This window comes from Mustela putorius, unplaced genomic scaffold, assembly GCF_011764305.1.
Source record: "Mustela putorius furo isolate JIRA1106 unplaced genomic scaffold, ASM1176430v1.1 tig00000487_pilon_pilon_pilon, whole genome shotgun sequence".
Classification (NCBI taxonomy): domain Eukaryota; kingdom Metazoa; phylum Chordata; class Mammalia; order Carnivora; family Mustelidae; genus Mustela; species Mustela putorius.
The window spans coordinates 7,398,767-7,424,689 of NW_025421399.1; the positions used below are offsets into that span (position 1 = coordinate 7,398,767).

Sequence of the window (25,923 nt, forward strand, 5' to 3'; positions counted from 1 at the left end):
ATTTTTATAAGGACATATACAGAAACGACTATGAAAGCCTGCATTTTTTACTTCTGCTGAGAAGTAACTGTAATCACTTTAAACTGAGCAAGAAGTCCTATGACACGAAGTGAAATGACAATTAATATACGGGGTTACCCTTGTAATCTTTTCTCTCAGGCTTAAAGACAGATTAAGCAGCTGCTGTCTGTTACCCGCCGTAGTTCTAACTACAGTTTACAGAGAGTGCCAGCCTAAAATGAAGCCTTTTTCTGATGCAAATTATGTTAAGTAGCTAGGATTCTGTAACTCTGATCTCTATAATCACACTTGAACTTGCATTTCTGCACTAGAGTTTAACAGGAATATTTGTTTTTAACATATTCTAACCCTTCAAGTTAAAACAGGTCTCAAAATGATTTACTTAACAGAGACTTGCACAGCTCAGACGTGTTTTAAGTTATTTATAGAGATCTTATTCAACACCTGAAAGAATTATTTCACTTTTACCAAAGATAAATTTGAGTTTCTTTTCAAGAAACAAAATACCATTTTGTCTACATAAAGTCCCTCACTTGCCCTAAATCCAAAGAATTAAAACGGGAAACTCTATGGTCAGTCAACCTATAAAAAACTATTTTCAGAAGAGAAACCTAAATTACCCACTAATCACGAAGATAATCTGAGAGACAATAAATAGAAAGAGGTATTGTTCAACCCCTGAGCATGTAAAGAAGGTAAAGGACAGAAGAAAGTGGCAGAAGAGAAACCTATGTCTGTATGAACATATGTCCCACCCTGCTTCCAGAATTCACCTCCTTTGTGACCCAAGAGCTTAGACGCACTGGGACAGCTTCTGACTCTAATAAAACTACATTCTTGTTAAAATCACCGTTTCTATGGTGATTTTTTTTTCTTTAACTAAATGAAGAACTAATCAAAAAACATGGTAAGAAATTAGATTTTTATCAATACACAAATAAGTTTACTTAAAATCAGCTCAGTTACATATTTAAAAAAAGCTTCGGAACCTCTCCCCACCAATGTCTATAAAGTAAAATAGGTTCACATGAAACCTACAGTCCAACCAGGATCATCCGTAAGTGACGGACCAGGTACTAGCTGACACATTTCTCTTGTCACTGACAGCAAGAGTCACAAACAAAACACATCCCTTGCCTGGATGAGCAGGAAGAAATCAGATAAAAGAGGCTCATAAAACGTCCGTGAAGGAGAACTGGTTATATCAGAAGAGTTCCAGGACTTCAATCGAATATAATTCTCTATTGTTCTTTTCTTGATTTAATTTCTGCAGCTCACGAAAGCTTACTTCAATCTTGTTGAGCTCGGAACAAATGCAAATCTAAAGAAAAAAGTTTCAGAGTAACTTTTACCATAACTTTCACAAGTACAAATCCTCCATGACCACTTATAACTATTCCAAGATAAAAATTTTAAGAATAAATTATAATTTAAGTGATAACTCAGGTACTATGAAACTCAGCATATATCAAATAATCACACACCTGGGATTTCACAAACTTGTAAAGACTCAACAGTAGACTTTTTGCTTCTGGTATCATTACAACAACAGTAAAGTTAGCATCCAGAAGGAGACATATCCAATCCATAATCTGAAGACAAACAGGAAAAGGAAAATTAAGATTTTAAATTTAATTTCAGCTTAATTCATTTTACAAAGTCCAGAATTACATCAGTTATAAAAATTGGTCGTTTTTACTAAAATCTAAACATTTAAGTTTAGAAACAGAGTAATTTCTAACCAGCATAAAAAAACACTCTTCTTCGATTTACACTTATTTCACGGGCATAACTCAATCTTTTTCACATGACTTCACCCATGTAGGGAATTTACAAAACATATGAACAAAGAAAAAAGAGACAAACCAATAAAACTGCCTCTTAATTAGAACAACTGTCGATTACCAGAGGGTAGGCAGGTGGAGGGATAGGGCGAACAGGCGAAGAGGAGTAAGAGAGTTCACTGATCGTGGTAAGCACTGGATGTTTTAAGGAAGGGCTGAATCACTGTACTGTATACTTGAAACTAGTATAATACTGTATGTTATCTATATTTGAATTAAAATAAAAAGTAAAACAATAAATTGAAAAAAAGATGATCTTACTTGGTTCAGGGTTGGAGGGTGTAGCCCAGGAAGAGTCATAGTAGCATTTTCACTACACTTCAGATAAAGGAAATACAAATACTGGAGAAATAGCTGGGTAGGGAAAAAAGGACAATTTATCACCTTGATAGGAAAATGTTCTCTCTATATCAAGCTAACAAAGAGACAAAAAAAAATTAAGAAGGCACTGAGTTTAGTTATACATCAAACAAATATGCTAGACACCTGGGGAGACAGAAATGAATAAAATGTAGTTGTTGCCATCAATGAGGAATTCACCTGGTTTGGGAGAGGTGGCTGGGGAGCTTATTCTGTTTTTAAGTAGTAAATAGAAAAGAAAATCCATCTCTCAGCAACTTTTAGTTTCTACTTAAAGAAAAACAACAACAACAACAACTAAACACCCAAAACGTGTATGTATCTATGTATGTATGTATATATGTATTTTTAAAGTAATCTCTACACCTAACATGGGCTCGAACTCATAACCCCGAGATCAAGCGTCACATGCTCTACCCCCACCAGCCAGACACTGGCTTTTAACTTAGATGGATTAACCTGGCCTTCAGGCTTGGCACCAGGAATACGCTAAGATCTGCCAACCAAAAGTTACTCGTCTCCTAGACACTATTTTTCAGGATGGGGCTGGGAAACCTCTTATTCACATGAAAGAACCTGATAACCTTTCCAAAAATGCCCTAAAGCTGGTTAGAGTTAAGCAGGAAAATGTACACCAGAAATAAGGGGCACCTGGGTGGCTCAGTCAGTTAAGTGTCTGCCTTCAGCTCAGGTCATGATCCTAGGGCCCAAGGATCAAGCCTCCCCCCGCCTCCACCTGCCCCACGAAGCTCCCCAGACAGTGGAGAGTTTGCTTCTCCCTCTGACCCTTCCCCATCTGATGCACGCTCTCTGTCTCTCAAATAAATAAAGTCTTTTAAAAAATCAATAAAGCAGAAATAAAATTGTATAGGATGCTAAGAACACTTACAGTGACATGTTGTGCTGGAATGTCTTTCAAGTGAGGCAGAAGAAACATTTCGCTGTAAGCCGAATGAAGAATTGCATTTCTACTTAGGACTAAAGGAAAACCTTGTTTCAATAAATAAAGGCTTTTCCACTGAAATTATGAGTAACTCCTTTCCCCAGTGATATCTCTTCTAAATGTATAAGAAGTTTTACTATTCTCAAAGAGTTCTATCACTGAACTTCCTCATAAATACCGGAGGGGATTTGGGATACTTCACTCCTGTAATTGGCATTTATCCAGAATATTAATTTTTAGAATCAATAAAGTTTCTGCCCTCACAAAGCTTCTTAAATCAGGTTTAAGAAAGCTGTTTGCAGAGAGCACTGACTGTATTCCATTTTCCAGCAGAAACTGAAAAAAACTGGAAAACAAAATAACCGAAATGATCTATTTACTCCCTCGTTGCTGCTCAGCACTTGAGTGTAGGGAAAGAGACAATGCGGGAGAAATTATTTCAAAGGATACAGCAGAGCTGCTCTCTTTGGTATTACAGGGCACGACATGGTCTCCTCTGCTGCATCCTGAGGCTTTTTGTTTAACTCCCGATCACAGTTACCACAGTTTTCTTCTTCAGCATTGAAGCCATTGTGAAGAACTTCCGTTTGCTCTTCCATTTTCTCCTCTTGCACAGAATCACTATAGTCAGAAACTGATTCCATATTGATTTCTGCTTCTTGAAGACTGCCATCACTAATGCTATCGTGTTAATTGAAAGCGAGAAATGAATTCTAATCACTGCATGATCTCACTGGACAAATGTTCATTTTGTAGGCATTCAAAGTTTCAGAAATCAAGTAATGTAAAAGATTAAAAATGCAGTAATGAAAAAGGACCCTCAGCTTCTAACTTACCTCAAGAAAATTTTTAAGCACGCACAGGTGACTGTTTCGGGAATGTCAGGGAACTGTTGTAGACAGAGCTGTAACACCTGTACATCTGCCTTTTCTAAGGCAGCCTCCATCAAGCCAGGGCATAAGCTAAGACAAAAAAATCATGAATCATTCTGGTGTATTAAAAAAAATCTTAAGTGCAAATACTGTATAAGCTTTTTCAGAGTATGAAAATTAGTAAAAATCAAGGTCAAAGAAGTTATTGCATGTCAAGTTTGGTATACAGAAACACTTACCTATGAGAAAGCACATGTGTTTGGATAAGCTGCATCAAAGAGTTCCGGGGATAAAATGATGGTTCTGCTTTGTGTCTTCCCAGGAGTTCTGATACTATGTCTCCAATAATAGTATTAAAGTCAGGTGTTGGCTTAATGGCCAAAAATTTACATAGTTCTTCTTCAATGTGTTTTTCTGAATCTTTCTGAAAGGGCAGAAGACAGTTCAGTCCGGTACATTAAAGTCACTCTGAACTTTAAAGTTGCTGGCTTGGGGTGCCTGGGTGGCTCAGTGGGTTAAGCCTCTGCCTTCGGCTCAGGTCATGATCTCAGGGTCCTGGGATTGAGCCCCGCATCGGGCTCTCTGCTCAGCAGGGAGCCTGCTCCCCTTCCTCTCTCTGCCTGCCTCTCTGCCTACTTGTGATGTCTCTCTCTCTCTCTGTCAAATAAATAAATAAAATCTTTAAAAAAAAGAAAAAAAAGTTGCTGGCTCAACATTTTCTTAAATCATTAACAGTATTCATGCAATCCTGTGAACCTAGAGTTGATGCTGCAATTCACTGCCCAAAGACAAAACTACAAAACACAAAACAAAACACAATGCCAGAGTTTAGAAATAAAATTCTTTAAGAGGCTAAGTTACAAACATATTCAATGCAAAGGGAAAGAGATAGTGATGAGGCTGCCACCATCACAGTGACCTCACAAAATACTTAGTAAAAGTCAAATAAGCCAAAGTACTAGATAGCTCTGACCACCTTAATGTACTACACAACTGTTAGCTACAGATACAAAAAAAAAATCATAAAAATAAGAATGAATGAAAGTAGATGGGATTTAACCACTTGAGCTTATTTTTGGTATTTTTAATACTATATTTACCTTTATAGCAGACAGAAGTTGTTTGGATGCTGGATTCTGTACATTCACTTCAGTTTTTCTTCTCCTTAACTGGAATCAAGTAAATTAATGAGGTTCTCAAAACAATGCCAAAGATCCAAAATATATTTAAGAGACTATAAGGTGTCCTAAAGAGTCTAGAATAGCATACGTATGCTCTAATCAAAAACTTTTTAAACTATCTTAATTTGGTTATAGTGAAAAGTGGATTTATTGCAACTAATTTAAATACCTTTAAGACTTTTAATGTATTTGTTTCTTAAACACAAAATCTCTACTCTCAGGAAGGCATTATTACTAATTGCAAACTGCCCATTTTCCTATCTGTGTCTTAAACATATATATGCCCATAAAAATTAACTACTACACTACACATGTCATTTCTGGATAACAGATGTCAGGTTCGTGGGTTCAAGATTCAAATAGCTCTGTCATTAAGATAAATATAGGGGTGCCTGGGTGGCTCAGTCGTTGAGTGTCTGCCTTCAGCTCAGGCCAAGATCTCAGGGTCCTGGGATTAAGTCCTACATTGGGCTCCCTGTTCAGTGGGGAGTTTGCTTCTCCCTCTCCCACAGCCCCCTCCCATGGGTCACATGCACATGCATGCATGCTCTCTCTCTCAATAAAATCTTTTTTAAAAAAGATCAAGGGCACCTGGGTGACTCAGTGGGTTAAGCCTCTGCCTAAGGCTCAGGTCATGATCTTGGGGTCCTGGGATCAAGCCCCACATTGGGTTCTCTGCTCAGCAGGGAGCCTGCTTCGCCTTCTCTAGCTGCCTCTCTGCCTACTTGTGATCTCTCTGTCAGATAAATAAATAAATAACATCTTTTAAAAAAAGGTAAGAAAGATCAAAGGGGGGGAGCCTGGGTAGCTCAGTGGGTTAAGCCTCTGCTTTCAGCTCAGGTGATGGTCTTGGGGTACTGGGATTGAGGCCAGCATCAGGCTCTCTGCTCAGCAGGGAGCCTGCTTCCCCATCTCTCTCTGCCTGCCTCTCTGCCTACTTGTGATCTGTCTGTCAAATAAATAAAAATTAAAAAAAAAAAAGAAATATCAAAGCTATAAGCATTATACAGATGTGAATCATTAAGGTAATTCAACCTTTTCTTTTTTTTCTCCCCCCCCACCACATTTGCATTAACATTTCTATTTCAACTACTAAACTTACAATTCTCTTCGACTGCTCTGAGTTCTGGGATCCAAGTCTATGTCCCCGAGATGTTTCCCAGTTTACAAAGTGAGGCACAGTCTGAGTGCCTAAGAAAACACAAAGCATACAATTTCTGGAATTTTTTGACCTACTGTATTTTGCCAACCAATCAAAGAACAACAAAAAAATGACCATTTGTGCACAGTTTAAGAGAAGCATTAAAGACCACTGAATTCCCCTGAGAACCCCAGATCAGTACGTCATAATACAGTATAAAGCTACGTGCCAGTAACATTAAGCCAAGAGAGGAGACCACTGATAAGCCTGGAAGGTTGAAACTATTAATCATTTTGTCTGGACTCTCGCACTGCCCCTGATGTCAGAACCAGGCTGACATCAGTCTAGATCTTCAGTCTGCAGCAGCATCTGCAATGGAGACTGTTCCCAAGGTAGACACCTGGGTCAAGGAAACTTCAATAATCGTGGCAAATTTCAACATCAAAAACAGGTTCTGCAAACTGATGGTTGTAGAAATCTACATCAAACTGGATGTTAATAAAATGGTTTATCTTAGTAAAAAAACAGAAAGTCCGGGGGCACCTGGCTGGCTCAGTCAGTAGAGCATGCAACTCTTGATCTCAGGTTCAAGACCCACAATGGATATAGAGGTTACTTAAAAAAACAAACCACAAACAGAAGTTCCTACCTGGATCTTGACTGTGCTTGAGTTTTCCAAGAGCACCTGCTAATGAAGATACTTCACACTTGTATGGAATCACCATAAGAAATTTTCCATGTAGCACAAATAAATTTTCCCCATAATACCAGAGCTACAAAAAAAACGTTATAAAAAATGTAAGCAGGGGCACCTGGGTGGCTCAGTCATTAAACATCTGCCTTTGGCTCAGGTCATGATCCCAGGGTCTGGGATTGAGCCCCGTATCAGGCTCCCTGCTCATCAGGAAGCCTGCTTCTCCCGCTCCCACTTCCCCTGCTTGTATCCCCTCTCTCACTGTTTCTCTCTATCTCTGTCAAATAAATAAATAAAATCTTTTTAAAAAGAAAAAGAGTAAGCAATTTTTTCCCCCACTTTTAAGATCTGAGCTGCATTTATAACAATAACTTACGGTATGAGAAATCTTAATATAACAACAAAAAAAATTGACAAAACAAAGTTAAGCAACTTTCCAGAATAATCTCACATGTACAATCTACTAACTGGGTAGGTTTACACAGCTCTTACTTTTGCCCACATCTGAATAAAGCATAATTTGAAGGACACTCTTTACTCCTAAAAATCTGACCAACATATGCATTTAAAATAATTACTTAAAAGTAACACTGCCACTGTTATACACCTATTAATGTAATAATTACCAAGGGTACTGTAACAGGGTACTCTGTTAATGACGTGCTAGGTGATAAAAGCAGAATTTAATGTTTTTGTTTTGGTTTTGGTGCAGAAAGGTGATTTTTATTAAAGCACGGGGACAGGACCCATGGGGAGAAAGGGCTGCTGCTAACATTGTTTCTATCTTATCACTCCACTCTTTAAAATGGTAAAATGTAAGATGGATATATGAACAAAAAGCTTAAAGGAACATGGAAATCAAACAAGTTTGTTAGAGTGGTAGAACTGTAAGTGGTTAATTTTGTTATTATTTGTTTCAATATAAAATCATATTATATGCTGTGAAATTTAGTCTCCTTATGCTCTAATTACAACTCTCTTAACATCACATTACCTTGATTACATTTTATTTATGTATGAACATGCATTCACTAAACAACCAATCTTTATGGGCACCTTTGATAGACACTGAAGAAAAAATGGATAACAAAACAGACAAGGACCCCTGCCTCAGAAGTTTGGTCTGGCTGGCTAACATTTAAACTCTTCAATAATTCTTATGTAAGCAGCGCCTGAGTGTCTCAGTCAGTTAAGCATCCAACTCTTCTATTTCAGCTCAGGTCATGATCTCAGGATCCTGGGATGCAGCCCCATAGCGGCCTCTGCACTCAGCGGGGAGTCTACTTGAGATTCACTCTCTCCTCTCCCTTTGCCCCTCCCCATGCTCGTGCCTGCCCTCCTTCTCTTTGTCTTTGTCTCTCAAATAAATACAGAAATAAATCTTAAAAAAAAAATCCTTATGTAACTCCATGATAATGTTTACCATGTAACCTAAAAGACTAATTTCTTAAGAAAAGTAACAGCCCTGGTGTATGGTTCAAAATACAAGTGGAACTGGAATGGGGCTCCTGCCTGGCTTAGTCAGGAGAGCATGTGACTCTCGGTCTCGAAGTTGTGAGTTCAAGCCCCACAATGGAGATAGAGAATACTTAAAAATAGTAATAATAAAGGGGCACCTGGATGGCTCAGTAGGTTAAGCCTCTGCCCTCAACTCAGGTCATTATCTCAGGCTCATGGGATTGAGCCCCATATCAGGATCTCTGCTCAGCCAGGGGAGCCTGCTTCCCCCTCTACCGGCCTGCCTCTCTCCCTACTTGTGATCTCTCCCTCCAACAAACAAAAAAATAAAATCTTTAAATAATAATAATAATAATAGTAATAAAAAACAGAAATATTTATAAGAAATACAAAAGAAAAACTTCAAACCAAAGAGCAGCTACGTTTTATTTGCTCATTGTTCTTCCTTGATCTAAAATTGCCTATAGGGGCGCCTGGGTGGCTCAGTGGGTTAAAGCCTCTGCCTTCGGCTCAGGTCATGATCCCAGGGTCCTGGGATGGAGCTCTGCATCGGGCTCTCTGCTCAGCAGGGAGCCTGCTTCCTCCTCTCTCTCTGTCTGCTTCTCTGCCTACTTGCGATCTCTGTCTGTCAAATAAATAAACAAAATCTTAAAAAAAAATAAAATAAAATTGCCTATAATTGAAAGTGACAAACTTAACAAAAATTGAAACAATAACCAAATTAAATATAATCTTGCAAGTAAAAATTATTTTCTCAATTTAATCAAAAACTGCCAAATTATTAAAATATGAAGTCTCTTCCTTTATACTGTATTTATCATGCACAAAAGTACCTAAATTTGAAAATCCCCCAAACCAAAAACTTACTTGACCGCTGGTCCCCTGTGATAGCTCTTTGGAAGTCTGTAGTGTTTGAAATTTTGTATTCCATATGGAGATGCATTCTACAAAATAAGACAAACAAATTCAGAGTTGTACCACATATAAACATGTGATGCTGAGGGTGATGGGGAAGGAAGTGAGGAGATTAGGGACACTCACAGTTAAACACGTAAGTCTTGTTTTATTAGGTATAAAATGAGTAATGAAGACCGTGATTGCCGCAGAAACTCAAGGAAATGAGATGGGTGAAGACAGTGGGCTTATGGGATCTACATACCTTCCCCTCAATTTTGCTGTGAACCTTAAACTGCTCTAAAAAAATAAAGTGTTAATAATAACAATAATAAATTAGTAATAAATGTTGATATGGAAAGGGCTCTACGATCCCTCAGTAAGTTGATAAGGTGCACAAGTGTGAATGGTATGCTACTATACGTGTAAAGAGAAGAGGAAAGAAAAATATGTAGTAGTATTTGCTTGTACGCATGTGCTTGTACCCATGTCTAGAAAGAGACACAGGAAGCTCTAACAGTAGTTACCGGGCTTTGGTGGTTAGAGCATGACCCAGAAGAGGGATGACGGTAGGGGCGAGAGAAGCACAGCACGGTAAAGTGACAGTGCCGGGACTGGAGATCAGTAAGGTCTGTGGTCTGGGTAAAAAGGGTCACCCTACTTAGTTATCCAATACCTGTCTGCTGACTTGTAAAACAGGACTGCTGTTAGTAACTACTTTCTTTCCCAGTGTTGCTGAAAGATTAAATGATACAAACAAGGTAATAAACCTAAAATGCCCTGCACAGGATAGCTATGCTGTAACTAGTAGCTCCTATCTTAAGAGGGAGAAACTTAATAACAAAGTACACGGACTAGGATGGCCAGGTTAAGAGTACAGTCAGTAGGAAGCCTGGGATGAATAAATCAAAGGATTCTTGCTCAGAAACTGAGAAAAGAGACTGGAAAGAGTGGATGAGGTCTAGACTATGGAGAGACCTGAATACTAGACAAAATATTCTGAGTTTCATAGTGTTGCCTGAAAGACCCTAATCTCACACCTGCCAGAACAAATGTATTTTTTGTGATAGACAGTAAGTCTGTGTTTGTGTGTGTGTGTGGAGGGGTTATCTGGGGGCAAGGTGAGGTGGAAATGAGAATGAATGCTCTTATGTCAGAGATGAAAAAGCCTATTAGCAGTCCCTGAATATCAGGTTGTCCAAGTCTAGTGGATTTCCTTTCTGCTGAAAGGCTATGAATTCGAATCCCTACCACAAGGCTTACTGATGATCAAATGCCTCTGGGCTGGCACAGATATTGGCAGTTTTTATTCCTTTAAGACATCAGTCACAGGCAAGGTAGTGATAGAAGGAATATTTCTAAAAGACAGGGCACCTGGCTGGCTCAGTCAACAGAGTATGTGACTCTTGATCTCAGGGGTTTGAGTGTTGGGTGTAGAAATAAGTAAAAATAAATAAATAGGTAAATAAGTAAATACACAAATAAATAAAATAAACTTAAAAAAAGTAACTAATGTAAGATGAAATCAAAGACCTATTCAAGGAGAGTTAGGAAGCTACAAAAATAATTTGATTATGATGCTAAAGAAAATTAATGGGTGATAATAAATAAAAAAGAAAAAGACTAAAAGGTATACTTTGAAGGAAAAATCCAAAGGACTTATTAATGGATCAGATTTCAGTCACCCTTGGAAGATGGCAGCGGTGGTCCTAGGACAGCTACATGATCTTGATCCAGGACGGTGAGTGCAACACCATTTCGAGCATCATCAGACACCACAGTCTTGAGCAACAGTGATCTAACCACCCTCTGATCTTTCTCTGGGTCACTTGGATGTATTGGTACCAAGGTTTCATATATACATCCATCAGAGCCTGTTGGAAACAAGTATTTGCTATTATCAGATAAAGGACAGCTCTGTATCTGTTACAGTTCAAGGTACTAGGTTGTTTATAAGTTGTATCAATTTCATATAGGATACAACTAGAAAAATAAACAGATTCAAAATCATACCACTCTATGCTTTCCCTTAAATTGTACTACAAACGTAAACATGAGGGAGGAATATTATTATTAAATCTCTCAGTAAGAAATGTCACAACAGCTAAATACTCATAATAACTGACACTATGTGAGGGAACTGCAGAAATACCAACAATCTAGTCACTAAAAGGATATACCTCACATTCAACATCAATTAGCTTCTGGTCTATACATGACTTTTCTCATTACTGTGTCACCCTGAAAACCATATGAAATTGCTGTTTTTTGGCATGTCAATTGAATTTTGGCAATTTTACTGTGGTTTTAGTTATGCTACAGGAAGATTTTATGGCCTTTGCTTCAGACTCCCTTATTACAGTATTCATTCAGTAAGCTAAAACTTCACTCATAAACTTTCACTCAGCAATAAGTGCATCTGGGGCAGCTGGCTGGCTCAGTCTGTAGAGTATGCAACTCTTAATCTCCGTTGTGAAGTCAAGCCCCATGCTGGGCATGAAGCCTACTTAAAAAAACAAAACTAAACCAAACCAAACCAAACCACATCACTAAGTATATCTTACAGATTAAACTATAAGAAAACCAGTCCCTCTTAAGCAAAGGCATTAAGTGAATTCCGAAGACCTTCTAGATAAAATAAATGATGGGAACTTTTTCTTAATAGCCATTGCAAACATCTGCACATTAAAAAATCTCACAGATTTTTTAATTGGGGTGGGAGGAAAGGATAATTCGATGACGGGCAGTAAGGAGGGCACTTGATGTAATGAGCCCTGGGTGTTATATGCCACTGACGCATCACTAAATTCTACCTCTGGAACCAATAAAAAAAAAGATATTAAGATTTTTAAACTGTCATACTATGAAAATATTGTTCTTGTTCCTTCCTCCCTTAATTCTCTCAGAACAACTTCAAGAGGAGCTATAAAGGGCAGGATAAAGAGGACACCACAAAGGCATTTTTCTTTTTCCTCGTCACCTAAGATTAGGGTTATACTTTAGACCATTAGGTATAGATAGATAATCTACAAGGGGTCAACAAATCTATAAAATGCTGGCTGGCATAGGCCACGAATGCTTTGTTAGATTCCGTTAATTCACCTGCCTCCACCATCGTTCAAAGAAGGGTACCCTAAATCTTAAGGCTAGAAAAGAGAACTTGAAGGGTCACTCAATACCAACCTTCGTTATTTTATTATTTATTTACTTATTTGTAAAGTTTTTATTTATTTATTTGACATAGAGAGTGTGTGCATGTATGTGTGAGCATAAGTAGACAGAGCAGCAGGGAGAGGGAGAAGCAGGTGAGCATAGATCACAATGTGGGATGCGATCCCAGGTCCCTAGGACCACAACCTGAGCTGAAGACACACACTTAACGGACTAAGCCAACTAGGGCCGCCTTAGTTACTTTATGCTTCATACTTACAGTATCAAAGAACCTAGCCTTATGATGATAAAGATAAAAAAAAGATTTTTCCCTTTTTTATTGGTATTATGTTACTACTGCTTTTTATATATATACACACACACACATATATACTTTTTTTTCTTTTTAGCATATTTTATTTATTTAAAAGAGCGAGATGGCAAACATAGGGGGAGAGGAAGAGGGAGAAAGGGAGGAGCAGACTCTGCTGAGGAGGGAGCCCAGGACTGGGAGGTCCCAGGACCTCAGGATCATGACCTGAACTGAAGGCAGACACTTAATGGACCAAGCACTCACGTGCCCCGATAAATCTTAAGATATAAAAATTAGCTGCAGAGAACCAGTGACGTAATGCATGACAGATAAGGCAAAGTACAAAAAGTGAAGACACAAATGCTTGGAAGGAAGCACGGGAAGTGAAGTGCTACAATAGAAAACTGCAAAAAAACCTCAGATGCTAACTCAGAAAACCCACCATGCTTTATTTATAATCTCTGTAAGTTTGAAGAAAAATACTTACTTAATGACATCAAAGAGATGAATTTCCGATCCACAGATGCAGTGAAACTCTGTATAACAGATTTTTCTTCTTGTCCAAGTACGAGCGTGTATTTGCTTAAGGTATGTGAGTTGAACTTTTGTATGTAAGCAAAGTAATTTCCATGCTGCACATAAAAAGGTTATTTTGTTTAAAAATATTCCCATTTCAACCAATTATATTTAAATGTTAAAGCCAGATGTCACCCTCCTAATTACTTTAATGAGTGCTTAAAAACCTCATGTCCAATTAAAGTAAAATTGTTCTACAAAATATTTCTTTGTAACTAGAAGATTTTTTTAGTATTAAAAAAGATACACAATAAAGAAAATCTTCTGAGAAATACTAAAGCCCATTTTAGTTTAAAAATAATATATGTGAATTTGAAATGTCACAAAATAGGCCAGGAATTAAAGATACCACTTACTTTTTCAGTAATAAAAATTAGAACAGGATGCTTAAATACCATGAAAATCTTTGTCCACCTAAAAAAATAGGAAGAAAATTTATAAAATGCCAAATCACCAGCTGAGAGAAACCTATCAAGCTAAATTTCAGACAATATCTTCTATTATTTTTTTGGGTCAAAGAGATGCCAGAGACCTTAATTCAGTATTTCAAAATACATTTCACAGAGAATTAGTAGGTATTTCTCTGCCAAATGAATCTCTGGATTAAATGCAAGTTGCTTAACTTCCCGGAGCTTTAAAGACAATGTGAACTGTAAAGCTCCAAAAGGGTGGGTGTGTGACAGTAGGCAGTGTTATTCAACTTATTTGACTCTTCCCCTTCCCCTTCCTTTCAGTCACTTTTAGGACTAGTGCTCTGAGGAAAACGTTAGGATCTCACCTGCCTGGAGAGGAGGCACAGGGAAGATAAAGGGCTTGTAACTGAGGCTACATAGCCAAATTCCGGCAAGGTGGCCACTAGAACTCACATCCTCTACCTATACCCCTTTTTCCTGAAGATTTCCTCCAAACACGGCTGCTCACACATTAGAGCCATTCAACAGAGCAGTCCAAGATACACCTGGTCATTGTCTACATTGTTCACTAAGTACAAGGCTTCCTTCTGACTTTTAGAAATTTAGCTTGCATCAAGTGGACCAGGAGAGGCAGCAAGTTAACTAAATAGGGAATGTGATAAAATAATGGGGACTGGAGGGGCACCGGAGTGGCTCAGTCAGTTAGGTGTCTACCTTCGCCTCAAGTCATGATCCCAGGGTCCGGGGATCGAGCCCCGAATCAGGCTCCCTGCTTGGTGAGGGTCTGCTTCTCCCTCTGCCTGCCATTCCCTTGTTTGTACAAAATCTCTCTCTCTGACAAATAAATAAAATATTAAAAAAAAGGGGGGGGAGGGGACTGGAGAAATGTAAAATCATGAAATTTCCTTCTATCATTTGAGAGTCATTTTCCCAGTTTGACACCAGGATCTGGGAAAGCAGGGTGCTCAAAGCATATCATCATGTCACTAACAACAAACTATACTTGTCCTCAGGGGTAAGGGTCCTGACCTTGGCAGTTAGGACAATGTAACAGGGAGAGATCTTGGGCTCATGGCACTACCCACGTCATCTTCAAATAACTCCTACACAGTCTTCTGTCATCAAAACAGAACTCACATGCCTATGAAGTCTCCCCAATCACCTATCACTCCAGAGGTTTTTGGAGGATGCTAATTTGGTCAACGGCATATAAATGGTTTTTAATTAAGCTTTTCCTGTATTTATAACCAAAATACTTTTGAACAAAGCAAAGAATGGTATAAAAAATAAGGACAGTACATTTTTATTTTGGAAAAAATTCACTTACAAGTATTGGAACTTACTTAATCACTTCTTCATCAGAGATAACAGTTTCAATTTTCTGCTGGGGCTCTGCAAGCAAGGCCTCTAAGCCACGAACAGCACCTTCCTTGAATAGCACTAAGGGTTCTGCCCCTTGTATTGAATGTATCCTATATATCTCAGCAGACAACTAGAAGAAAGTAAGAATGCATTAGTTTTTATTCTAAAACAATTGTTACCTAAGAGAATAAGGACATTTACAGAAAGCTTATTTTTAAGAACTGACTTGTTTTCATTTTGATTCAGCTTTATGTGGTTCCATAGTCAAATGTACAACATAAAGTAGATACAGAAGCCTTTTGCTCCTATACCATTTACCCTGTCCCCTGCTCTACCCTTAAGTCGCCACTTTATATTTATTTATTTATTTGAAGATTTTGTTTATTTATTTAGAGAGAACATGGGTGAGCAGAGGGAGGGGCACAGGGAGAGGGAAAGAGAAATCAAGCAGGCTCTGTACTGAGCGCAGAGTCCAATGTGGGGCTTGATCTTACAACCCTGAAATCATGACATGGGCCTAAATCAAGAGTCTGACACTTAACTGACTGAACCAACCGTAAATCATCATTTTTATGAATTTTGGTTTGTTCTTTTATTTTGACTACTGGAGGGAGGTATAACCTGGCTCTCAAAACCTGAAGGTGGGGAGAGGCATAAATGACACCACTAATGCAGTTTTAAGCAGTTCTGGGGCTAGATAAAGACTGATGCCATAATTACAAGTACAGCCTCTAAGCCCGAGAAAAGAAGTTAACTCCACTGTAAAATTAAGGATCATGTTACTGCAAGGTGAATAAAAAGACTAGGGCCAGGAGACAACACAGTTAGCTAGCTAGAAGTTTCAAGGATCCAAGTGGTAACTGTCATTACATCTCAATCAGTTCTATCACGCGCCACTTCTAAAATCTGCCAATTATATTTAGTTAGACATTCAGAACTGGAAAGAACTTTCAAGGTCACCCTAGTTTGAGACTCTCATTTTTAAGTAAGAAAAGTTAATTAACACACTTTAGGTTAGGGGTGCTTGGGAGGCTTGATCTGTTAAGCTTATGACTCTTGATTTCAGCTCAAGCCATGATCTCAGGGTTGTGAAATCCAGCCCTGTCTCTGGCTCCATGCTCACAGGGGTCTGCTTGAGATTCTCTTTCTCCCTTCTACCACCCCCAACCACTTGCACGTGCTCTTTCTCTCTCAAATAAATAAACAGATCTTTAAACACAAACACACACACACACACACACTTTAGGTCATTAGTAGAAAAGGCACAGATACTCAAGGTTCTTTGTTACTGTATTCTGCACACTCTTAAGATATATAATAAAATCAGCAGGGTCTGTTCTACCTATTTTAAGAAAGGGCACAGTGAATTTCTCACAAGGGACACATCATAAACATCTAAACTCATGGAAGTAACTGAAAATGTACCATTCAGGAATTATTTAAATCCTTAATCTCATGTAATAATAAAGTTTCTATTTTCTAACACATTAATGAACTAAGATGTGTTCCAAGATACACTATAAAGTAACTAGAATGAAAAGCTGATATAACTTTTATGCTCACTCACAGATATACTAAGATAAACAAAATACTGCATTACAAATTATTCCATCTCACCAATAAGCTAATAGACACACTAGTAAATCCAAAGAATAATATGTGAGCCTGGGTGGGTCAGTTAGTTAAGTCTCTCCTTTCAGCTCAGGTCACGACTGTGGGGTCCTAGGACTGAGCCCTGCATCAGACTCCCTGCTCAGCTGGGAGCTGCTTCTCCTTCTTCCCACTTGTGCTCTCTTTCTTTCTCTCAAATAAATAAAAATCTTAAAAAAAAAAAAAAATCCAAAGACTTACTGTAGCTTTAAATACTTTATCCAGGTTTACGTCTTCATTACTCCATATTCTCAAAACCTTAAATCAATACACACAAGTTAAAAAAGCATTTCAATTTCCACTTACACTTAACACAAGTAGTTAATAAATCGACATTTGATTTGTTGCATATATTATATAAGAAGTTTTAAAACTCACCTTATTATCATGTACAACAATATACTCTCCAGTTTGAAAGTTGCATACAGCTGGACATGTTATAATTTGACCTTGTTTCACTGACCAGCTTCCCAAGGGTTTCTGATCAGAAACCTAGCAAAATCAAGGCAACGTACAATATTCAGAAAGTCAATTTCAGATATTAGAGCAACTAAATTTACAGTAAAGACAAAGAAAATAATAATTAAAATAATAACATTTAATAAATTTCCTAAAGTAAAAAGGTAAGTAATCACAAAAAAGGCAAACACTGTACGATTTCACTTAAGACGGAAAGTAGAATGGTGGTGTCCGGGGCCGGGGAAATGGGGAGTTACTGCTTATTTCAGTTTTTCAAGATGAAGAGTTTGGGAAATGGATGGTGTGATGGCTGCACAACATAAACATACTTAATATACTGTACACTATATTCAAAATATAGTTAACAGTAAACTGCATGTTGTATTTTACTACAAACATAAAAAGCTGGAGGTGCCAGGGTGCCTGGTTGGCTCAGTGGTTAAGAGTCTGCCTTCCGCCTCTGGTCATGATCCCAGGACCCTGGGATCCAAGCCCTGCATCAGGCTTGCTCAGCGGGAAGCCTGTTTCCTCCCTCTCCCACTTCCCTGTTTGTGTTCCCTCTCTCACTGTCTCTCTCTCAGACATCAAATAAATAAAATATTTTAGGGCGCCTGGGTGGCTCAGTGGGTTAAGCCTCTGCCTTCGGCTCAGGTCATGATCTCAGGGTCCTGGGATCAAGGCCCGAATCGGGCTCTCTGCTCAGCAGGGAGTCCACTTCTCCCTCTCTCTGCCTGCCTCTCTGCCTACTTGTGATCTCTCTCCCTATTTCAAATAAATAAATAAAATCTTAAAAAAAAAAAATAAAATATTTTAAAAACACACACACACGACAAAAAACTTGGGGTGCCTGGGTGGCTCAATTGGTTAAGCCTCTGTCTTTGGCTAGGGTCATGATCTGAGTCCCGGGATGACCCGCCAACTCCCCCCATCAGCCTCCCAGCTCAACAGCAGTCTGCTTCTCCCTCTTTCTCAAATATTCTTTAAAAAATTAAAAAAAAAAACTTTAAAAAATTAATTAAAATGAAAATGTAACTAAGTTACTAAAAGAAAAAAGTAAATTAACAACACTTTTTTGTAATTAGTACATTTTAAAAAATGGGATTCCACTGTGCCTTTGAACGGGGCATGGGAAACTGAGCAGCTATACCCGGGATCATGCCAATTCCAGTCACTGTATTTGTATGTAGGAACTGCGAAATTTTAAGTCCACCTGACGGTGGAGGTAAAAACCAACAGTGTCATCAGAAAGAGTCAAGACCAGCAAACGCTACAGGGAATGTTGGCAACCTGCTCCCAAAACTTCAGAGTAGATACCTAGCTTCTTAAAGACACGGGAAACTATGTTCAGCAGTCCAGATAAAAATAATTACTTTCTACGAGATTACTAAAAGCAAAACTGCTCAGGAGTCTTGAGTGAACAGTTTGGATAAAAAGGGGGCGGGACCTACAGAGCCTGCCCAGGACTCAACTCCAGGATTTACAGCGGATAGTTAGTTGGCAACTGACAGCTCACTCGGAATCAGGATTGCACCAAGCTACTAAGAAATCAAACGAGCAAAACAATGCGCAAAACTGTCCCCCCAAAGAGAGGGGGAAAGTGTATGGGCACAAAGTTAAACCACTGTTCCCACGCTGCCAGTCAGTCTCTCCCGCCCGATCTCCGTTCAAGCCTTCTGCGGGCAGCGAGAGTAACTGAAAACCCGGGAGGGGATCTTAAGGCCATCACCGGGAGATGCGAAGCGAAAGCCCAGGTTTTCCTTTCCTTTCTGAGTCTAACCCACGTGCACTCAGACGCTCCGCCGCCTGGAAGTCGGAAAGATGTCTCTCTCTCTCTCCAGAAAAACAACCGAGTCCTACACTAGACCTCATTCAGCGTCCCGGAGAGGCCAAGCCAGCTCTCCAATAAGCCGCTCGACGATCTCTCTCTGAAGCTGTGAGAAACCTGCAGCTCTGGCTCTGTGCTCAGAAAGGGGCGCTCTCCGACCACATCACCCTCACCTTATAGAGGATGACGGTCCTGCCGCCGTCCGTCACTAAAAACTGGTCTGCTTTGTCGCTCTGCTCCACGCCTAGGAGTCCGTGAGGCCCGGCACCCAAGGGTACCGCAGACAACGTGAACCCCTCCTCCAAGGCTGCCATTTTGGGCAAACCTACTGACTGCAGCTCATTCCTCCCGGCAGGCTTTGCGCTTTCTCTCGCGAGAACTAGGAGCCCGACAGGGCAGACACTTGCCAAATAAGAACCCTGTTTGCTGAGCGGGCGACCTCTGGCGGGCGTGGCTGGCGCGGCCCGTGTGCCTGGCGGTGGGCACCGCCGGGTGAGCGGAGCCGGGACGTTGCCTCTAGACTCCTCCTCCTAGCCACGCCCCTCGGAGTCCCGGATGTACTCCTCCGGAGACGGGAAGGGCGGGCCTGGGAATGTCTTACCTGTCACTTGCAGTCGCTTCGGCCGCGGCGCCCTTTTCAGGCCAGGATTTGAGAGGCTGAAGGGTGGGCGTGGCAAGCAGGCAAATATAAATAAGCTCCTTTTTGTTTTGTTCTATTTTGTCACTCTAAGTGAACTCTTCGGGAATTCTTGCCACGGCCTCAAGAAACACTGAGCTAAAGAAAAGAAATGTCCGTCTCCAGATAAACTCTTGATAAAGTGCTGTTCTTAAGTGACAAGCCTCATCCCCCTGCTTCTCAGAACCTTCCGTCGAGCTCCAGAATCCGTGGCCTTTCGGACCTCCCCGCTTGTCTCGGGCTCCTTTTGTTCCCCGAGCCCGAGGGCAAAGCGCTCTCCCCGGGATCAGAACTTGTCAGGTGGAAGGTGAAGTCCAAGTGTCGGTCCCTGAGCGGTCCCCTCAGGCAATTTTTATTTTATTTTAATTTTTTGTTAAAGATTTTATTTGTTTATTTGACAGAGAGAGATCACAAGTAGGCAGAGAGGCAGGCGGAGAGAGAGGGGAAAGCAGGCTCCCTGCTGAGCAGAGAGCCCGATGCGGGACTCGATCCCAGGACCCTGAGATCATGACCTGAGCCGAAGGCAGCGGCTTAACCCACTGAGCCACCCAGGGCCCCCCCCCTCGCCTCAGGCAATTTTTAGCGAGACAGCATTTTTGGGAGAGATTCCGCGCCCCCCCCCCCCGCTGGGAGAGATTTTTTTTCTTTCTTTCTTTCTTTTCTTTTTTTTTTTTTTTAAGATTATTTATTTATTTATTTGACAGACAGAGATCACAAGTAGACAGGCAGGCAGGCAGAGAGAGAGAGGAAGGGAAGCAGGCTCCCCGCTGAGCAGGGAGCCCCATGTGAGGCTCGATCCCAGGACCCTGGGATCATGACCTGAGCCGAAGGCAGAGGCTTTAATCCACTGCACCACCCAGGCGCCCCGGGAGAGATTTCTAACTTAACGTGATTGATTTGCACTTGTAATGTAAAAACTTTTTAAAAGATGAATAGTTCATGTTCTTAGGGAGAAACCATCTAAACAGGCAATTAGGAAACAAACCTGTACCCTGTGTTACATCACGTGGCAATCCACACAGATCGGATCCCGTTGTGTGTGGAGATTCTTTATGGCTACAACACTGGAAAAAAGAATATAGTTACTGAAAAGAAATCAAATGCCATATATATATATATATATATATATATATATATATATATATATATTTTTTTTTTTTTTTTTTTTTTTTTTTAAGTAGGCACCACAACCAGCGTGGAGCCCAACACCGGGCTTGAACTCACAACCGTGAGATCAAGACCCGGGATGAAGAGTCAGACACTTAACTCACTGAACCACCCAGGTGTGCCAAATACTGTATGGAGTTTTTTGTTCATTTTTTAAATTTTTTAAGATTTTGTTTATTTGGGGGCACCTCCGTGGCTCAGTCCTTAAGCGTCTGCCTTTGGCTCAGGTCATGATCTCAACATTGTGGGCCGGAGCCCCATGTCCGCTCCCTGCTCAGCGGGAAGCCTGCTTCTCCCTCTGCCAGCTGCTCTCCCTGCCTGTGTTTCCTCTCTCGCTCTCTCTCTTTCTGTCATAAGAAAATAAAATTTAAAAAATAGGATTTTGTGTATTTGAGAAAGAGAATGAGAGAGAGCATGAGAGGGGCAGGGTCAGAGGGAGAAGCAGACCCCCTGCTGAGCAGGGAGCCCTATGTGGGACTCGATCCCAGAACTCCAGAATCATGACCGGAGCTGAAGGCAGTGGCTTAACCAGCTGAGCTGCCCAGGTGCCCCAACACTGTATGTTTTTTGTTTTGTTTTGCTTTTTTAAAGATTTTAATTTTTTGACAGAGAAAGACAGCGAGAGAGGAAACACAACAAGCAAGAGGAGTGGAAGAGGGAGAACAGACATCCTGCTGAGCAGGGAGCCTGATGTAGGGCTCCATCCCAGGGCGCTGGGATCAGGACCCAAGCCCAAGGCAGACGCTTAGTGACGGAGCCACCTAGGCACGAGGATACTGTATGTTTTAATAAGGCTAACACGTCTGTTACTTTTCAGAGTTGCCAAAGAATTTTGACTCTGAATTTGTGGCCCCTTTCTTGGTTAGAAAAGAAACACTGAGATTCAGCCCATCTTGGCCTCTGTGAAACCTTCCTTTTCCTCCCAGGACGATGAATCAGCCTCTCTAACTGAAAGTTGTTTGGTACATGTTGCCTGCGGTTTGATACCAGCCTATACATTTCCTCCTCCTCCAGGAAGTCTTCCCTAACTCTCTGGGATTGGATTAAATGATTCAGTGCTCCCAGGTTATTGTAACATGTGTTATCCAGTACTGGGATGGCCTAGTTACGCATATATTTGCCCCATTGTAGATTTGTTATTTATTTATTTATTTATTTAAGAGATTGCGAGAGAGAGAGAGAGCGAGCGCACAAGGAGAGGGAGAGGCAGTGGAGAGGGAGAAGCAGACTCCCCACTGAGCAGGGAGCCAGACATGGGGGACTCAATCCCAGGTCCCTCGGATCATGACCTGAGCTGAAGGTAGTCACATAACCAACTGAGCCACCCAGGTGCCCCCAGAGATAGATTTTAAATTTTCTTTTTTTTCTTTTGATAGGTGTTATGGGCTGAACCATCCCTCAACCCCAACCAAATCAGTATGTTGAAGACCCAGCCTCCAGTCCCTTAGAATGTGACTGTATTTGGAGATGGGGCCTTGAAAGGGGTCATTAAGGTAAAATTAGGTCACTAAGGTGGGTCCTGATCCAATATGACTGGTTTTATTTTAAGAAGGGGAGATTTAGAAGAAGAAGGAGTAGGTGAAGAAGGAGGGGGAGGGGGAAGAAGAAGAGATTAGGACATAGACCCACAGAGAGGAGGTCATGTGAAGACATGGGGAGAAGTTGGCCATCGACAAGCCAAGGAGAGAGGCCAGAAGAAACCAACCCTGATAACACCTTGATCTCAGATTTCTAGGATCCATTGCAAGAAAATAAATTTCTGATGTTTAAATCACCCACTCTGTGGTACTTTGTTGTGGTAGCCCTTGTAAATGAAGACAATAGGTTTCATGTTCACAGAATTCCAAACATAAAAAGGGTATAGAGTATAGAAAGTCTCCCCTCCCTATCTCCAGCTACCTTGGTCTCCTTCCCAGAGATGATCAATGTGAACAACTCTTATGTACCATTTCAGATAGATTTTCTACAGACACAAATCATGTATGTATGCATGTTTTCTCCTTTTCTCCCACTTTTACATAAATGATGGCATGGTGTTTCCAGTGTTCTGCCCTTTGCTTTTTTCACTTAAGTAATATGTCTTGTGAGTCATTCCTTATCAGTGCACAAAGAAATTTCTCATTCGTTTTTACTCTTCCATAACTGGTCATTGATTTTTTTTTATAGTTTTGGGATTTCGTGAAATATGCAGTCATCTATAGAGTAGATATTGATAACATTCTACTTCTTAGGTTGGCTGGTGGGTTCAGGAATATATGTTTTATTACATACATATCATGTTTCATCACTTAAATTATTATAAATGGCAAGGAGGGAAAAAAAGCTTAGAAGGGGGAAATGAAAAGGAAGGGAGGGGACAAATGATATGCATGTATATGTGAAATTTTAGTCAGGATGAGACCATAGAAAGCTGTTCTGAGAGGATGCCTTTGAGTAAATGATGTGAAGGAGGAGAGGGCGCTAATTACGGAGTTAGCTGAGACAAGAGTATTTTCAGCAGCAAGTGCAAATGTCCTGCGCCACAAGCAGGGAGGTTCATTAGCACTTGCTCTTACTCTCTGTCAAATAAATAAATAAAATATTTTTTAAAAAATGTATTTGCTCAGCCAACTAGGCTCACTAACTACATTGTAAACTTCTTGAGGGTAGGTGTCCCTGTCTGTCATGTTCATGTACAGTTCCTCATTTCCTAGCACTTAGTAGGCACTCAGTAAAAATGTGCCATTTGAGTGAATGAATCAATCACTTTATATTCCTGGTGCCAGCATATCTGATCCATACAGAGACGCCTGACTGGCTCAGTCAGTAGAGCATGTGACTCTTGATCTCGGGGGGGTCAAAAATAAATAAATAAATAAATAAATAAATAAATAAATAAATAAATAAATAAATAAAATCTTGAGAATAAATAAATCAATAAAAATTCAAAAAATTGTTTAGGGGTGTCTGAGTGGCACAGTAAGTCATGTATCCAACTCTTGATCTTAGCTCGGGTCTTCATTTCAGGGCTGTGAGTTTAAGCCCCACTTTGTTAAAAAAAAAAAAAGTTTAATGTATGTTTGTTGAATAGATAAGACTTACATGGCAAGCCACTGTAATAAGTGGGATATGGGCCTGATCCATTAGGATAAAGAAAGTAAGACTTACTGGTTGAGGAAGCTGAAACCACACTTGCATGTTCCTTTATAAATTTGAGTCCAAGTTTGGTAAACTATTAAAGGAGATTGCAATCCTTTCTGGAAGGATACCAGCTGTAACAAGGGAACTAGGAGTCTTCAGCAAGCTGGCTTGAGATAAGAGCGGGCCAAAGTGTTCCACTTCCAAGATGCATCAGTCAAGGTTGATGAACAAGAACAGAGCCTGGGGTGCCTGGGTGCCTCGGCTGAGTGACTGCCTTCAGCTCAGGTCATGATCCTGGAGTCCTGGGATCCAGTCCCACATCAGGCTCCCTGCTCAGGAGGGCGTCTGCTTCTCCCTTTGACGTCCCTCCTCTTGTGCTCTCTCTCTCATGTTCTCTCTTTCTCAAATAAATAAATTAAAAAAAAAAAAAAAAACAGAGCCTGGATATCCATCGACAGCTAGAAACACGTGAGGGCCAGTCTTCAAAGGCAGCTGTGACCCTGTACATTTTACTGTGAGCTGGGGATGTTCCGTCTGAATTGTTTGTCATGTTTATACTGCTTGGCTGCCTAGCTGTGAAGACTGGGGGAAGATATCGCCTCTCACATTCAATTCCTAGAATAGAATTAGGTGATAAATATACAATGAACAAGTCTAATTATATAACGGGTAGGAAGGAATGCCTGCCCATATTCAAAAGGGAGGATGTTACCCATTATGGGTTTTTCATGGAAGGTTGACAGTTGGTGGTATGCACATGGCATGAGTGGGATATAGTAAGAGCTTTGCCAAAGGAACATTTCTAGAAGAACCATTCTGTAAAGAGGATAGATGGTAAAGAGGATAGATGGAGATTTCACCAAATCTCCATATTATATGGAAGTTGTGATGGTTCTTAAATAGGGTCTAAGATGCTCTGAGATATGTTTTCTGGTGTTAGAATCCCAAATACCTTTGAGGAAAATATTGAGAAAACCACAATGAATTGAAAAATATTACTGAAACTCAGACACCTCTGAAGATGTTTCCCAGTAAATACCAGAGATAAAGGATCTAAGTTCTTTTGTTGTAATTTAGGGCACACATTTGAATCTAACACTAGTGCTCTGCCAGTGAATGTCCAAACTCAATAAGTGTATTTGGAATTTTTATTTAGGATTTTATTTATTTATCTGACAGAGAGGCACAGTGAGAGAGGGAACACAAGCAGAGGGAGTGGCAGAGGGAGAAGCAGACTCCCCGTTGAGCAGAGAGCCCAGTGAGGGCCTTGATCCCAGGACTCTAGGAAGGCAGAGGCTTAATGACTGAGCCACCCAAGTGCCCGTGTATCTGGAATTTGAGGTCAAGCAAACACTTGTGACTTAATTTAATGGGATGGGGAAGTGAGAGAAAAATCTTGGACTGAGGAGGTTTTTGTTTTAATTTTTAATTTTATTTTTAAGTAATCTCTATACCCAACATAGGGCTTGAACTCACAACCCTGAGATCAAGGGTCGCATAGTCCATGGACTCAGCCGGCCAGGCAGGTGGGCAGAGCACTGTGCCCACAGAACCCAACAATCTTCAGGAAGAGTTTGGGCAACTTGTTGTCACCAAGGGTCCAAGCAGAAGTCAGAGCAGTGTCCAGAGCTATGGAAAAGTAAGAACTGGCAGGTGCACAAATGAACAACCAGCACCAGAAGTGGTTTCCAGTTGCCGGGCTGAGGATTAGATGTGGCCAGAAATCACTGATACTTTCTCTCCCTTGTCTCCCAGATCCAAACTATTGCTATGCATTCGTTTTTCTCACAAATATCAATGAGTG

At 40.3% G+C, this 25,923-nt stretch overlaps 1 protein-coding gene across 1 annotated transcript; it reads right to left on the bottom strand.

Annotated features, from left to right (window-relative positions):
• Positions 1-924: 924 nt before the first annotated feature.
• On the bottom strand, positions 925-19,522 carry NOL11 (nucleolar protein 11). Its single transcript, XM_004749131.3, has 18 exons — positions 19,330-19,522; positions 17,251-17,364; positions 17,074-17,130; positions 15,204-15,352; positions 13,804-13,861; positions 13,359-13,503; positions 11,094-11,282; positions 9,382-9,458; positions 7,012-7,135; positions 6,324-6,412; positions 5,141-5,209; positions 4,280-4,464; positions 4,005-4,130; positions 3,619-3,849; positions 3,115-3,193; positions 2,127-2,219; positions 1,506-1,613; positions 925-1,342 (listed from the first exon to the last, which is right to left on the bottom strand). The coding sequence occupies exons 1-18, from the start codon at positions 19,468-19,470 to the stop codon at positions 1,226-1,228; spliced, it is 2,151 nt and encodes a 716-aa protein (XP_004749188.1). The 5' UTR covers positions 19,471-19,522; the 3' UTR covers positions 925-1,225.
• Between the last annotated feature and the right edge of the window lie 6,401 nt (positions 19,523-25,923).

What these genes read in the sequence shown, in the direction of transcription:
- NOL11 (XM_004749131.3), bottom strand. Translation starts at nt 19,470, where the DNA reads ATGGCAGCCTTGGAGGAGGGGTTCACGTTGTCTGCGGTACCCTTGGGT. An exon ending in TTGTTGTACATGATAATAAG is followed by an intron (nt 17,131 to 17,250) that starts GTGAGTTTTAAA and finishes TATTGATTTAAG; the next exon opens with GTTTTGAGAATATGGAGTAA. An exon ending in AACTTCTGTCTGCTATAAAG is followed by an intron (nt 4,465 to 5,140) that starts GTAAATATAGTA and finishes CTGCCCTTTCAG; the next exon opens with AAAGATTCAGAAAAACACAT.